Below are 13602 nucleotides of genomic sequence, written 5' to 3'. Positions count from 1 at the left end.
TGCAAACTGAATAAAAACAGTATGTACTTTCTCATCAAATTAACGGAGAGGTTTGACTCTCTTAGGCCAGTTCTTGTACACTGCAGGGAGACATGCAACCAAACATACAGAGGAAAACTTCCTCAAAACTACACAGTCAAACAGAGCATCTGCTACCTCAGTGAAGATGCCACCCTGCTTGTTGCTAAGCAACGCCTCCATGTGCCCATTCTTGGTTAGTTGACTTTAAGACAAACTGATTTAACCCTTAAGTTATAAAACGGAATGATCCCTGCTGTTGCACTTCCAATACCCATATCACAATTATGCATCATGAGGAAATTGTGCCCTGCAACCTGTATAAGGCTGTGTACAAACTTAATATCAACTCTACATCAAAAACACTCTTTTTGTTTAATTAAAATATTAATTCTTTGTGTCCCCCCCCCCAAAGAAACATCAATTTTAAAGAAGAGGGTTGCAAAACCGCTCTGCATATGGGGCAGGACAGAAGAGGCAGGTTCATGAGGTCACAGAGACTGGTCCGTCAGTACTGTGTGCAGCTGAGGAAATGGGGAGACTTGAACTCAAGATTGGAAAAGCAAGAAACTGAGGGGAACAGAAACGGTCTGGCTTGTCCACCCTTAGCCACGGAGCCCTTACCTGTGTGAGTTTTCATGTGCTCATCAAAGTATTGCTTCATGTTGAAGTCCTTCCCGCACCATTGGCACATGAACTGCTTGTGACCAATGTGGATGCTCATGTGTGAACGCAGCTGGTACTTGTACTGGAACCGCTCGTTGCAATTCTGGAAAGGGAGAGGACGAAGGGGTACAGAATAAAAAGAGGAAAGGAACTTGCATGAAAGGAAGGATGGGCTCTGTTGGATCAGACCGAAAGGTCCACCTAGTCCAGCCTTTCCCAACTAGTGGGCCACCAGATGTTGTTGGACCACAACTCCCATCAGTCTCAGCCAGCGTTGCCAATGGTCAGGAAAGATGGGAATTGTGGTCCAACAACATCTGGTGGCCCACTAGTTGGGAAAGGCTGACCTAGTCCAGCCTTCATATCTTCCCTTTCCTCCCAGGAGCTCAAAACCGGCTTACATCCTTGTCCTCTCCAACTGCATTTTATTCTCACAACAACCCTGAGAGGTAGGTTAAGCCAAGAGAGTGCAACTGGCCCAAGTTGCCCAGTGAGTTTCGCAGCTGAGTTGGGATTTGAACCTGGGTCATCCAGGTCCTAGTCTGACACTCTAAAAACTACACAGCTCGCTGGCTTTCATTCTGTTGCTAAGAGCACTGCTATTTTGCTTTCATTTGCAGGAGAAAATTGGAGCCAAAACGTTTACCATTCCTTGATTAAAATCTAGCACAGCCACCAGGAGCCAGATGCATGTTTAGAGGGGAGGGGAGAGAGATTTGGCCCCTGGACTGCAAGGACACTCTTATGCTGCAGCATTGCCCTTCATCTGGTGTGTCACGGTGCAACCTAAAGGGGGCGCTGGACCAATGATCCCACTACCATCATTTTCTTTGCGTTTGTTTCTTTCAGTTCATTTAGAGAGAGGGAGAGAACAAGAGAAAGAAAGGATAAATTGGCAGGACTTAAAAAAGAAAGCATTTCTTCAAAGAAGGTATAATAAACTGAAGGAATTCACTATCAACGGATACAGTGATATGACTGAAATTGGTCGCAGGAATGGAAGAGGTGCTTGTGAAACAAGGCAGGTTGAGGCCAAACATGCTTCAAGTCGAACATTCCTCAGGGGCAACTGAAGACAATTTACTGAAAGAAACCTCTAGAGACAGTTATGTATGATTTGCTGAAATTGCTCAAAAAATCCAGACTGGAGCAAACGTCGTCATGCCTTTCGGTCGACAAGTTGAAAGGCATTCTTGCCTGTAGTTGCCAAAAATGTAAAAAGAAAAGTCAAGTCTCCGGGGTTAGAGAGATGCTAATGGAAGCTGGGAGTGGAAGGACAGATCCTGGTGCCAGCAATGTGTGAAGTGGGATGGTTAATGGCATGCAATGGCACACAACATTTTATTCTAGAATCAGTACTTGTTTCTTCTCTGTTGTCCACACGCAATCTAGATCTACTGTGTATTTCTTGCTCCTGAAAAGTGCTTCTTAAACTGGTTTCGTTCTAAAAACAAAAAGTCATTGCAGATTGACTGTGCATTACTCTGCAATGTGTCCATTTGAAAACAGATGCAGGCAGTCCTGGCAATGGGGGGATGGGTGTATCCACACCTGCCCAGTGACGTTGTGGGTGGGTGTATTCCTAGATTGCAATCACCGCCTCCTTCTTCATTCACCTGCGTCACAGGCAGGGAGGAAAAGGCATGCATAACCTACAGGATGGAAACCAGAAGGGGCTTCGGTACAGAGACTTGTTCTCACCTCACATTTGAAAGGCTTCTCCCCCGAGTGCTGTAGCGAGTGCACTTTCAAAGACATGCTTCGTTTGAATGACTTTCCACATGTTTCACAGGTAAAGGGCATGTCCTTGGTATGAGCTACAAAGCAAGGAGAAGAGAATCATGGTTATTGAGTAAAGCTGGTTGGCAAGAGCTGGTACCATGTGATCCTGCAGTTGTGAGTGACCACAAATTTGAATGGTCTCCATGTACACATAAAAATCTAGCAGGCCAGGGAGACCTAGAATCTTTCTCCCTGGCATGCTAACTCACAATGTGTGGGGATATAAAAGCATTTTTTAAAATTTAATTTAACAAAAATTATACACCACTTACATAAAAAACAGACCTCTAAGAGGTTTACAAAAACCCATCTAAAACATTCATTAAACACCAATAAAAACAAATATTAAAAACAAGTTACATTTTTAATAAAAAATACAATATAAAACCAAGCTTTAAGGCTTCATAGGGCAAAACCTAGCACCCTGATTTGTGCCTGATAGAAGCTAGGATGCCTGCACAGCAATGATGCACTGCCTGGCGCATGATGCTCTTAGTGGCTCCCTATATGCTAAGCCTAGCTGCCCATGCACGTGCCCCCTCAGCCAGAGCATGGCAAACTTACTTTTTAAAATTACAACTCCCATCAGCCCCAGCCAGCATGGCCACTGGATTGGGCTGATGGGAGTTGTAGTTCAAAAAGTAACTTTGCCAAGCTCTGCCCTCGGCCCACTTACCAACCATGTGCTTCCGCACGTGCGCCATCGTGTAGAACTTCTTCTCACAGATCTCACAGGAGAACTTCTTCTCCGCGTAGCCATGGACTATTTTGTTGTGCTCGTGGAGTGACCAGAGCTTCTTGAAGGCTTTCCCGCAAGTTATGCACTGCAAGGAAGGAGGAGAGTCAAGCTATCCTGTGCCATGGAAGTCGCTTATTGAACCTGAAAATAGGAAACCTGAGCTGGGCTGATTTCCACAGATGTTCCTCGCTAGTATTCTTAGCATAAAAATTTGTTGTGGCTTGCAAAAGCATTTAGAGTTCTTTGCAACAGCACAGAATTTGCAAATACCCTTTTTACTGTTCAGTCATGACGTTTTCTGCTCATGACTGTATTGGGGTGGTTATGTGCAAACCCACTTTTGTGCTGCATATACTGCTTTGTTTCCAATCAGTGCATGCCCTATAACTTCCTGTTGAAATGTTGCAACTTTTTATACCACAAATGTTCAGGGTTCTGTTCTGTTTTTTGTCCTGCTACAGGTGGGCCCCGCTTATACGGCAGGTCCCGTTCCAGACCCCCACTGCAAAGCGGAAATCGCCATAAAGTGGAACCCCATTGAGTATAATGGGGCGCATCGCGCAAAAATGCCACAAAATCGGCTTTAAAACGGGGAATGAAAGCTGCCGCATTAGCGGAACGCTGGGAAGCAGAGCGCCGGGAAGCGGGGCCCTACTGTATAACATAAGAGTGCCCCTCCAGACGGCAATCATGCAATAATACCAGGGAACCATTGCAGAAAAACTAATAAAGTGGAATGATATGTAGACGGTCCAGTATAAATCCACCACTAATGCACAATCACTGCATCAACGGCATGTTGCAAAATACACCCACAAAAAAAAACCCCACCCACCATAATTGGTAGAATGAGTTTCTGAGCTATAAAATCTGTCAGAATATTAAAACAAAAACCCAACAACCCACAAAAACTTCCTGCTACGATGTCCCACATGTTGGGAGAGGAGAGACTCTCATGGTGCCTCCAAACTGTTAATATTTTGCAAGAGGGATACAAGCACATACCAGGAAATTTAGGTTTGCACAATGAAAGTGGATTAGTGCTCCATCACCCCGAAGCAACCAATCCGCTTAAAAAATACAGCGACTTTTTGTGGTTAGGATACTGATAGAAAAAGACACAGAAAAGTCTGGGATGAACAAATGGCTAACGAGAAGACACATGAAACATCCTGAAAGCAAATCAGAATGAAAGCTCAGTAAAAAGGTCATCTGGCGGATTCCTCACTGTGGCAAGTGAATTTGTGGACCTCTGGAAAGGAACAGACTGGACTATTGGGGAACCTGACATCTTTCATCTGTGAAAGAATGACACCCCCATTCCTAAATTCCCCTTTCTCCTAGATGAGCTGCACGTGGCAATTGCTTTCCTCTACTTTAGGGAGCTGTCAGGAGGGATTGTGTTCGCTATCTGATTCCATTCCGTTTTTCAGTCCTTCAAATGGCTGCCAGTTCCCAATTCACTATAAATTCTGTCCCACTAGTTATCGCAATTCCTGGTTCTCCCTTTTTTTCTGTTATTTTTTAAAAAAAAATACGTAATTTTCTCCATTATTTCTTATGCTGCTCTATATGTATGCAGCAGCAGCAGATTACAAAAATAATTATGTAAATAATTATGTACTTCTTGCAGCGGATTTTTTTTTAAAAAAAACAGTGGCTAAGGCACACAAAGTGTGGGAGCCTGTTTTTATTTTATTTATTTATTATTTGATTTATATCCCACCCTTCCTTCCAGCAGGAGCCCAGGGAGGCATGTTTGACGATGAGACAAGCTTGTGGATTATCCCAGAATTCGATACCAAATCCGATTTTGTGAATATTCTACACCATCCCTAGCTGTCAGTGCCTTTGTGACATCAGCAGCCACTACACCAATCCTCATCTTCATCAGAGACCTATTTGCTTACTTAGCAACCAACATAACTCAGGCTAACGGAAGGGGCCAAGGACTGCCAATGCTTAACAGACTGGAAGGAGATGGTCAAGACCGATCAAGCCTGAACACAGAAAGATAACACAGTTACTCTGCACTTTGCCAGTACTACACTATACAAAACTCCTAAACATCAGTGCAAGTGAGTGCATAGGAACTGCCCCTGAAATCTATTAGCATAAAACTGGCCAAATGTCGACTTGTCACATTCAAATTAATCATAAATATTTATTAACTGGAAGCTGGTACAAAATGCAGCAATGTGACTGCTCACTGGGGCACAACATCACCATGTTACCCTGCTGCTGAAAGAATTGTACTGGTTGCCCATTAGCTACCGGGCCAAGGTCAAGCTGCTGGTTTTGGTGTACAAAGCCCTATGTAGCTTGGGACCAGGATACCTGAAAGATCGTCTTACCCCTTACATACCCCATTGATCACTGTGCTCTGCAGGTGAGGGCCTTCTGCAGACACCATCTCATCGGGAGGTCTGTTCTGCACAAAATAGGAATTGGGCCTTTAGTGTAGTGGCACCGACCCTTTGGAATTCCTTCCTCTTAAATATTAGACAGGCGCCATCTCTGTTGTCTTTTTGGTGCCTACTGCAGACCTTCCTCTTTCAACAAGCTTTTTAAGTAAAGACTTTATCCCAGTCTGCATCTGTGTTGGAATTGTTTTAAAGTTTTTTTTAAGATATGTTTTAAAAAATGTTTTAAAGATGTTTTGTTCGCTGCCCGGGGCTCGTTTTGAGAGGAGGAGTAAATAAATAAAATAAATTTGTGAACCACAAATGTGCTTCAGTATAAGTGATTTGATAAACATTTGCCAGGAGGTTTTCTCTACTAGTCTTAAACAAGAGATCTGAATCAAAACTAATCCAGACAGTCCACAGCATCTTTCTCCTAGACCAGGAGTGGGGAACCTGCTGCCCTCCAGAGGCTGTTGGACTCCAACTCCAATCAGCCCTGGTCAGTTTGGCCAACGGTTAAGAATAATGGGAGATGTAGTCCAACAGTATCAGCAGAGCTGTGGTCGCCCTCCAGATGTTTTTAAACCACAACTTCTGTCACCCCTGGCCACGCTGGCTGGGGCAGTCCAGCAACATGTGGAAGGCAAGAGGATCCTAAGCTCTAGCCTAGGCACAGAAGGACAGACCATTTTTAAAAACCAGATAGTAACTTAGACATTCTAGCTAAGGGATTGCTCGATTTATGAATCGCTTCCCATAAAACATCGCAAAGAAATTTAACAATGTTAGCAATTTAACAAGAAAACCATATAGAAACACAATATGGAGAAAGACTGGGTTGAAAAAGAAAGTCTTTACTTCGAAGTCTTTAAGGAACTCTGCCTGCAGACAGCAAGTCAGCACATGGTGCAACTTGAAGTCAGCACAGCACCGTGGTCAGAGTGTTGAGCTAGGAGACCCACAGTTAAATCTCCCACTCACCCCAAAGCTCACAGGGTGGTTTTGGCCCAAGCACTTAAGAACCCTCTGAAGTACATTAGGCTAAAACAGAAGGAGGTGGCAAAAACTACATTTCCCAAGCCCACAATCCCTCTGTTTCCCTTGGTTGACCTTTGACCTGCAACAGAACTGCACCATTGGGCAAGGAGAGGTTGGCATCCAATCACAGAAGTGGGCCACACCTTGGTACAGCCTAGCTATGAAAGACTGACCAACCCAACTTTCGGCCCCATGTCAACACTTTCCAACTGGATTCCTGCCTCTTGGCCAGACGTGCACACACACACAAAGTTACTGATCTATATGGATCGACTAAAGGCCATCTTCTGTCTTTCTTGCTACTAATCAGCTGTTGACCCACAGACTCAACTCTAAAGCGGTCCCCTCCCACTTGCATGCAATTACACTTCCGGCCACTAACCGGCATCGCAGCTGCATACACTATAAAACCACTTTTGCAAGCTTGTCAGAAGGAAAACTCTTTAACTGTTCGGATCTGCCCGGCAAGAGACCCCTACCATCTAGATGTGGGGCACAGCTACACCTACAGTCTTGGAATCCCCCCAACAGTGCAAACCCATTCCAGTGACCTTTCAATAGGCAACCAGCACAGGGATTAGTGGCTATTCAGCACGCAGCAACAAGGCAATCTTCAAAGGCATCCTCCCTGTCATTCTCAGCCCAATCCAGAAGTGAATGCGTTTGATGCCAGGAGTGACATCACAGCACTGGCATGTGCCCTGGGCTCCTTTTGTAAAGGATGTTGGCTGTGGACCCTGGGAAAGGAGAACCAAGCAACCGGCACCAGGACAGGCCAACATAACATTGGCTGCAGGCCAGTATAGGCCAGCAGCCTGCACTTCCGCAGCTGTATACAGTATAGAGTACAGGAAAAGCAAAAATCTTGTGGGGAATCCTCAGGGAGGTACTTTACTGATCAGGGCAACAGGGGCAACAGGGGCACCAGTGTGGTTTGGAAGTGCACCCAGATTCTGCTATTTCGGGTTCACATGCAGTTGGATAATTGGCAACCTATCTTGCAAAAAAAGAGAAAACCTTCCCCCCTCTCCTGTCAACTCCTCCCCATGCCAACAGGCATTCCCCCCCCCCCAGGCATTGATAGGTCGTAGATTTTGGACTGAAAAATGAAAGGACTTCACATGACTTCAGTGATATCTGCATCCAGGAAATCTCATGAGATAAGCCTAGGACATGCAGCCTAGGACATGGTTAACCCTGTGCGAAAGGTGGCAAAGGGATCACTATACAGATCCATGTGGTCTTCATAACCCTGCTGGCTATGATCTGCCCCTAGTGTCATATGTCTATGAATGCCAGATACTGTTAAACGCAGGAGGGGAGAGTTGTGTTGCAAGCTTTCTATTGGCCACTGTGATAACAGGATGCTGGACTAGATGGGCCACTGGCCTAATCCAGAGGGCTCTTCTTAATGTTCTTATGTCTCCTGTAAGGAGTTGTGTGGAATGGAGTCCTGTGCGGCAGCTGCTTGGATAATGTGAGAATCTTGATTGGGCTGCTCATGTATGGGTTCGCCTTTTCAGAGGAGAAGGCCATCTTGTTACAGTTTGCAAAAACCACAGTTCCAAAATCATCCTCTGCAGAGAGGGATGCTTAATACATGTTGGCCAGAGAATGGGCATACAGCCATCAGCTAATTCCCTTTAAAAACATTATGCTAACTGCATTTTGTGGCTTTCTGGAGGTGGCGCTGCTTGGAGATCACTGTGCCAATAAGATTTTGGTACTGGGTGTAAGGAAAGCACCCAGATAACTTCTACTTTTCTGTAACAAAGCAAGTTTCTAGCCCTCAAAGCTCCAGGGATTGGTGAGAAAGTGCATGGGCAATGCCTCAATATAAAAACAGCCAAAGGTTTATCTAGCTCTGCCTTCTTTTCCCCACAGGTGGCCAGCCGGATGCTTCCAAAAAGCCTACAACCAGAACACAATAGCAGTAGCCCTCCCCTGCCATTGCCTACCAGCAATTGGCATTTAGAGCAGAGCTTGGAAAAGTTACTTTTTTGAACTACAACTCCCATCAGCCCCAGCCAGCATGTGCTGGCTGGGGCTGATGGGAGTTGTAGTCCAAAAAAGTAACTTTTCCGAGCTCTGATTTAGAGATATACTGCCTCTGAACATGGAGGTTCCATATGACTACACTGGATAATTATCGCAACTGATAGACCAACCCCCTCCATTAATTTGTTTAATCCCCTTTTTAAAGGGTGGCCATGGAGAAACCTTGTGGCAGTAAATCCCATAAATTACAGGATGGGGGCACCTAGTAACCTATGGATGTTGTTGGACTCCAGCTCCCATCAGCCTCAGCCAGCATGGCCCAATGGGCAGGGACGATGGAAATTGTAGTCCAGCAACATCTGGAGGGCACCAGGTTTCCCACCCTGCCCTGCTTCAGAAGAAGCCATCATTGTTAAAGTGCGATGAGAGAGCTTTCAATGCATGGTAAGGATGTTACTTAGGGCCTAGGTACTCCATGGACAGGTGGTACAGAGGCCATTAGACTAATTAGTCTCCTGTATGCAACCAATGTTACCAACATGTCATGGGTAAGTTGAAGCCAGGCCACCCTGAAAACACGTGGGGAAGGGCCGTAGCTCAATGGTTCTTTTAGAGGATACATAAAAGTTTGTTTCATCCTTGATCCCTGAGCTGTGCAGAAAGCCTGCAGATGCCATCTTGTCAGGAGGTCCATTCCATATGATGTCAGAACTGGGCCTTTAGTGTGGTGGCACCCACCCTTTGGAACGCCTTCCTGTTATGCATCAGATGGCATTGTGCCATCTCTATTGCTTTTTTGGTACCTGCTGAACACTTTTTTTTCAACAAGTGAGGAGCCGCCCTGGGCTCTTGCTGGGACGAAGGGTGGGATATAAATCAAATAATGAATAAATAAACAAACAAATAAGTGGAGATTTTGTATCTCAGTTCATTATCTGTACTGGATTTGAATATATACATATCTATCTATCTATCTATCTATCTATCTATCTATCTATCTATCTATCTATCTATCTATCTATCTATCTATCTATCTATCTATCTATCTATCTATCTATCTATCTATCTATCTATCTATCTATCTATCTATCTATAATTATATTGTAAAATCACTTCAAGATGCTTCACAGGAAGTGACCCATAAATAGAATAAGTAATGCATGCAGACGGCCCCAAGTTCAGTCCTTGGCATTTCCAGGTAGGCTTTGCTTGGCTGCATTGCAAAACCTGGAAATATGTGAATTGTGGGAGGATGGCTGTTTTGGTTCATGTACTGTTTTGCAAAGTGTGAATCTGGTACTTTCACCTTTAAATGAGAACTGAATCAAATCTCTCTCCCCCACCCCAATCCATAATTCACAGCAATTGTCCTGTTCATCTTGAAAAGACCTCTTTGGGGCAGTTCATCATAGCAGGGGACTGAAAACAATGCCCTGTGAGGAGAAATTGAAAAAACTGGCCATGCTTAGCCTTGAGAAGACTGACGATCACACTCTTCAAGTACTTGAAAGGCTGTCACACAGGAGCAAGCTCTCTTCTCGATCATCCCAGAGTGCAGGACATGGAATAACGGGCTCAAGTTGCAGGAAGCCAGGTTTCGACTGAACATCAGGAAAAACCTACTGACTGTTAGAGCGGTATGACAATGGAACCAATGACCTAAGGAAGTGGTGGGCTCTCCAACACTAGAGGCACTCCAGAGACAGCTGGACAGCCACCTGTTGGGGATGCTTTAAATTAGATTCCTGCATTGAGCAGGGGGCTGGACTTGATGGCCTTATAGGCCCCTTCCAACTCTACGATTCTCGATCTTTATTCTAATTTTCCATGCAAAGCAAACACCCTGCTCTTACCTATGAAGCAAACAGATGTTTTTAAAGCTTTTTTTAAAAAAATTTTTTAATGTTGTTTTGTTTTAATGTATTTTAAGGTTTTTTTATGATGTTTTAAAAGGTTTTTAGGGTTTCTGTTTGGCACCCTGGGCTCCTGCTGGGAGGAAGGGCGGGATATAAATCAAATAATAAATAAATAAATGACCTACGTCTAGTACTTTCTGGCCTTTCCCTCAATATATATATATATATATATATAATCTCATTCCTACAACTCTGTCATCAGGTACCTTATGGCAGCCTCACCTAACCTGGTTCTCTCCAGAGGGTTTGGATTACTGCTCCCATTAGTCCCAGCAAGCACGGCTGTGGGAGTTGTCATCCCAAACATCTGGAGGGCACCACATTGGAGAAGGGCAACTGTTCAGTGGTACAGCACCTGTATGCAAGAATTCCCAGGATCAATCCCCGGCATCTCCAGGTAGGGCTGGGAATGTCCCCTGCCTGAAAACCTAGAGTGCTGCTGCCGGACAGTGTTGACGGTACTGGACTAGATGGGCCAGCGGTCCAACTTAGTGTAAGCCTGCTTCCTCTGCAACACCACCCGCCACCTGCCCGCAGTTCCACAGAGCGCGCCCCGTGCTCCCACCCCTGGCTAGTCGGGAAAGAGTGGCCTCATGGGAAAAAAGAAACACCGCGAGGCACCGAGGGCCGCCCTCACCTGGATGTTCTTCTCACAGTCCGTCTGGTGGTGCAGCAGCAGCTCACTCTCCAGCAGGAACCTCTTGCCACACTTGTCGCAGATCTGCATGCGGCTGTGTGTGACGTTCATGTGCTTCTCCAGGTACCAGCGGTTGTTGAACACCCTGGGGCACTTCTTGCAGGAGTAGTGCGGCTTCTCCTCAAGCTTCACCTTCTGGCCAAGGCCATCCAGCTCCTTCTTCCTCTTCCTGCCTCTTTGGTCCTCCCCTTCCTCCTCTGCTTCCTCCTCATCTTCCATTGCCATGGCAACCTTGGCCGTCTCCTGGGACCTGGTGGAGATGGCAGCCTTGGTGGCCTTGGAGGAGGCCTTGCTGGGCTTATGGGGTAGCCCAGACTTCTCCCTTTTGACCTCTGACACCTCTTCACCATCTTCATCCTCCTCCTCCTCCTCCTCCTCCTCAGTGCTCTCTTCCAGGTCTTCCTCTTCTGTGTGCTCTTCCTCTTCTTCTTCTTCCTCCTCCTCCTCCACCTGGCCATTGTCCTCTTCCTCCTCACCTTGCCCATTCTCCTCCTCTCTCTCCTCCTCCGCAGGGCACCCTTCCCTTTCAGGCTGCCCAATAACTGTGGCAACGGTAGCCGCTTGGTTGGCAGCAGAAGACTTCCCCTCCATCCCCTTTGAGACGTTGAGGGTTTGATTGTTGAGGTTGACTTCCACAATGATCTGCTCGCCCCGGTTGTAAGAGCCCTGGCTGCTCAGATCCACCTCGGACTCTTCACCCTCCACCTTGCAGATTGGCGGGCCGCTATCTTTCTCCTCCTTGTAATATTTCTCACCGGCGATGGCAGGGAGATTCTGGTTGCCTTCACATGCCGCACCATCCTCCACGCGGACAGAATATGGATCGTTGCCTTCCCGGGCGTAGATCTTGGGGTGTGGCGGATCCATCTCTTGCTTGATGCTGCAGTAGAACTGAGATGGGATACTCTTGCCGCAGTTGTCTGGGGTCAGCGCCATGTTGCTCGCCATGGCTAAGCCGAGAGACCTGGTGGTGATCAGCTCCTGGCAGGAAGATGCGATGTTGCTCATTTGCAAGACGGCGGCGGCGTTCAAGACGTCCTGCACATTGCAGGCATTGACCAAAAGCTTAGAGGTGTAGATGAAGTTGAGGATTTGCTGGAGACCTTGGCAGGTCAAGGCCTCCAGAGAAAGCTCCACACGCTGGAGTTGCTTGTTCTGGGTGAAGAGGGAGTGGAAGAACTGGCTGTAAGCAGCAAGGACTCCCTTGTGGGCTGGGAAGACGCTCTTCTGTTGCACCAGGACAATGTCCACGTCGCACAGGTCTGGCTGAAACAGGCGCTGCTCGTTCAGTCTGTCCATCAAACACGTGAAATGGAGGGCTACATCCTCCACCAGAGAGTACTCAGCGGCGGGGTAGTCAGTTGTCTTTTCTACTATCAGCTGTAAGAAGGAAAGAGGAAAAGATTAAGAAGTTGTGTGTGTGTATAAGCACCCTTCCTTCTTTCCCTTTGAATGGCCTACACTCGAGGTGGGTTCCACCCCTATGTCCCACCACCAAGATGTTTAAGATCAACCAGGCTGGTCCATTTGGGCAAATGCGGCACTGCCCCACTAACTTCAGTCTGTCCTCAGCCAGTCCCCTCCCCCCCAAACTGCCTCCCTTCTTACTTATAACCAGCCTAAGGGTTGGGAGTGCCTGCTAGCGTCTTGATCTCAGAGTTGACCCTCGCAGAACTCAGCAGGGAGGAGGAAGTTGGGGTCAAACCTAGATTTAGTTGGCTCTGCCTGTCATTGGCTCTGGCGCCATCTACTATTGGCCTACCTGCCTTACGCCCCACCAGTCTCAAATGGGCACCAGCCACCCCTGATCTAGGTTTTAGCACACCAACTATGCATCAAATCATGATCAGGGCCAGGATATTTTGCTTCTTGCATCAAGGCAACAAATGTACCCCCCCAGTCAAGACAATACAAACAAGTTAGCCCCCCACCAGCAGTAAAAATACAACAACAATAAATCAAATAGCTAAGCATTTGCCGCCTTACTGCAAATCAGTGCCTGTGGCAGACAAGTCATTCTGCCTAATAGTAGGGCCAGCCCTACCAAGAAGCACTGAGTGTTTTAGGGGCCCTCCAGCATGTGATTCCCGGTGGTGTAGTGGCAAATTCAGAAGTGCAGGGTCCCTTCATGATAAAGTCATGCCACGCCCCTCATAACCATACCCCCTCACTTGCTTGCTTGCTCTCTGTCATCTCCACCCTCCTCAGTCCTTCCTGCGCTTGCCTTCTCCCTAGGAACTAGGTGCTGGTTTTAACCTATAAAGCCTTACACGGCTTGGGACCACAATACCTGATGGAATGCTTCTCCCGACACAAACCCACCCGTACATTACACTCAACATC

At 46.5% G+C, this 13602-nt stretch overlaps 1 protein-coding gene across 1 annotated transcript in view; it reads right to left on the bottom strand.

Annotated features, from left to right (window-relative positions):
• ZBTB47 (zinc finger and BTB domain containing 47) overlaps positions 1 to 13602 on the bottom strand; it is a 55618-nt gene that overhangs the window by 8660 nt on the left and 33356 nt on the right. The window contains exons 2-5 of the mRNA XM_061586016.1: positions 11200 to 12639; positions 3143 to 3290; positions 2386 to 2501; positions 643 to 787 (exon numbers count right to left, since the gene is read on the bottom strand). Coding sequence (XP_061442000.1) covers positions 643 to 787; positions 2386 to 2501; positions 3143 to 3290; positions 11200 to 12639 — 1849 coding nt within the window. The remainder of the gene's footprint in view (positions 1 to 642; positions 788 to 2385; positions 2502 to 3142; positions 3291 to 11199; positions 12640 to 13602) is intronic.

The sequence above is a fragment of the Rhineura floridana genome, chromosome 10 (assembly GCF_030035675.1).
Source record: "Rhineura floridana isolate rRhiFlo1 chromosome 10, rRhiFlo1.hap2, whole genome shotgun sequence".
NCBI lineage: Eukaryota > Metazoa > Chordata > Lepidosauria > Squamata > Rhineuridae > Rhineura > Rhineura floridana.
This window is presented reverse-complemented; position numbering and strand designations above follow the sequence as displayed.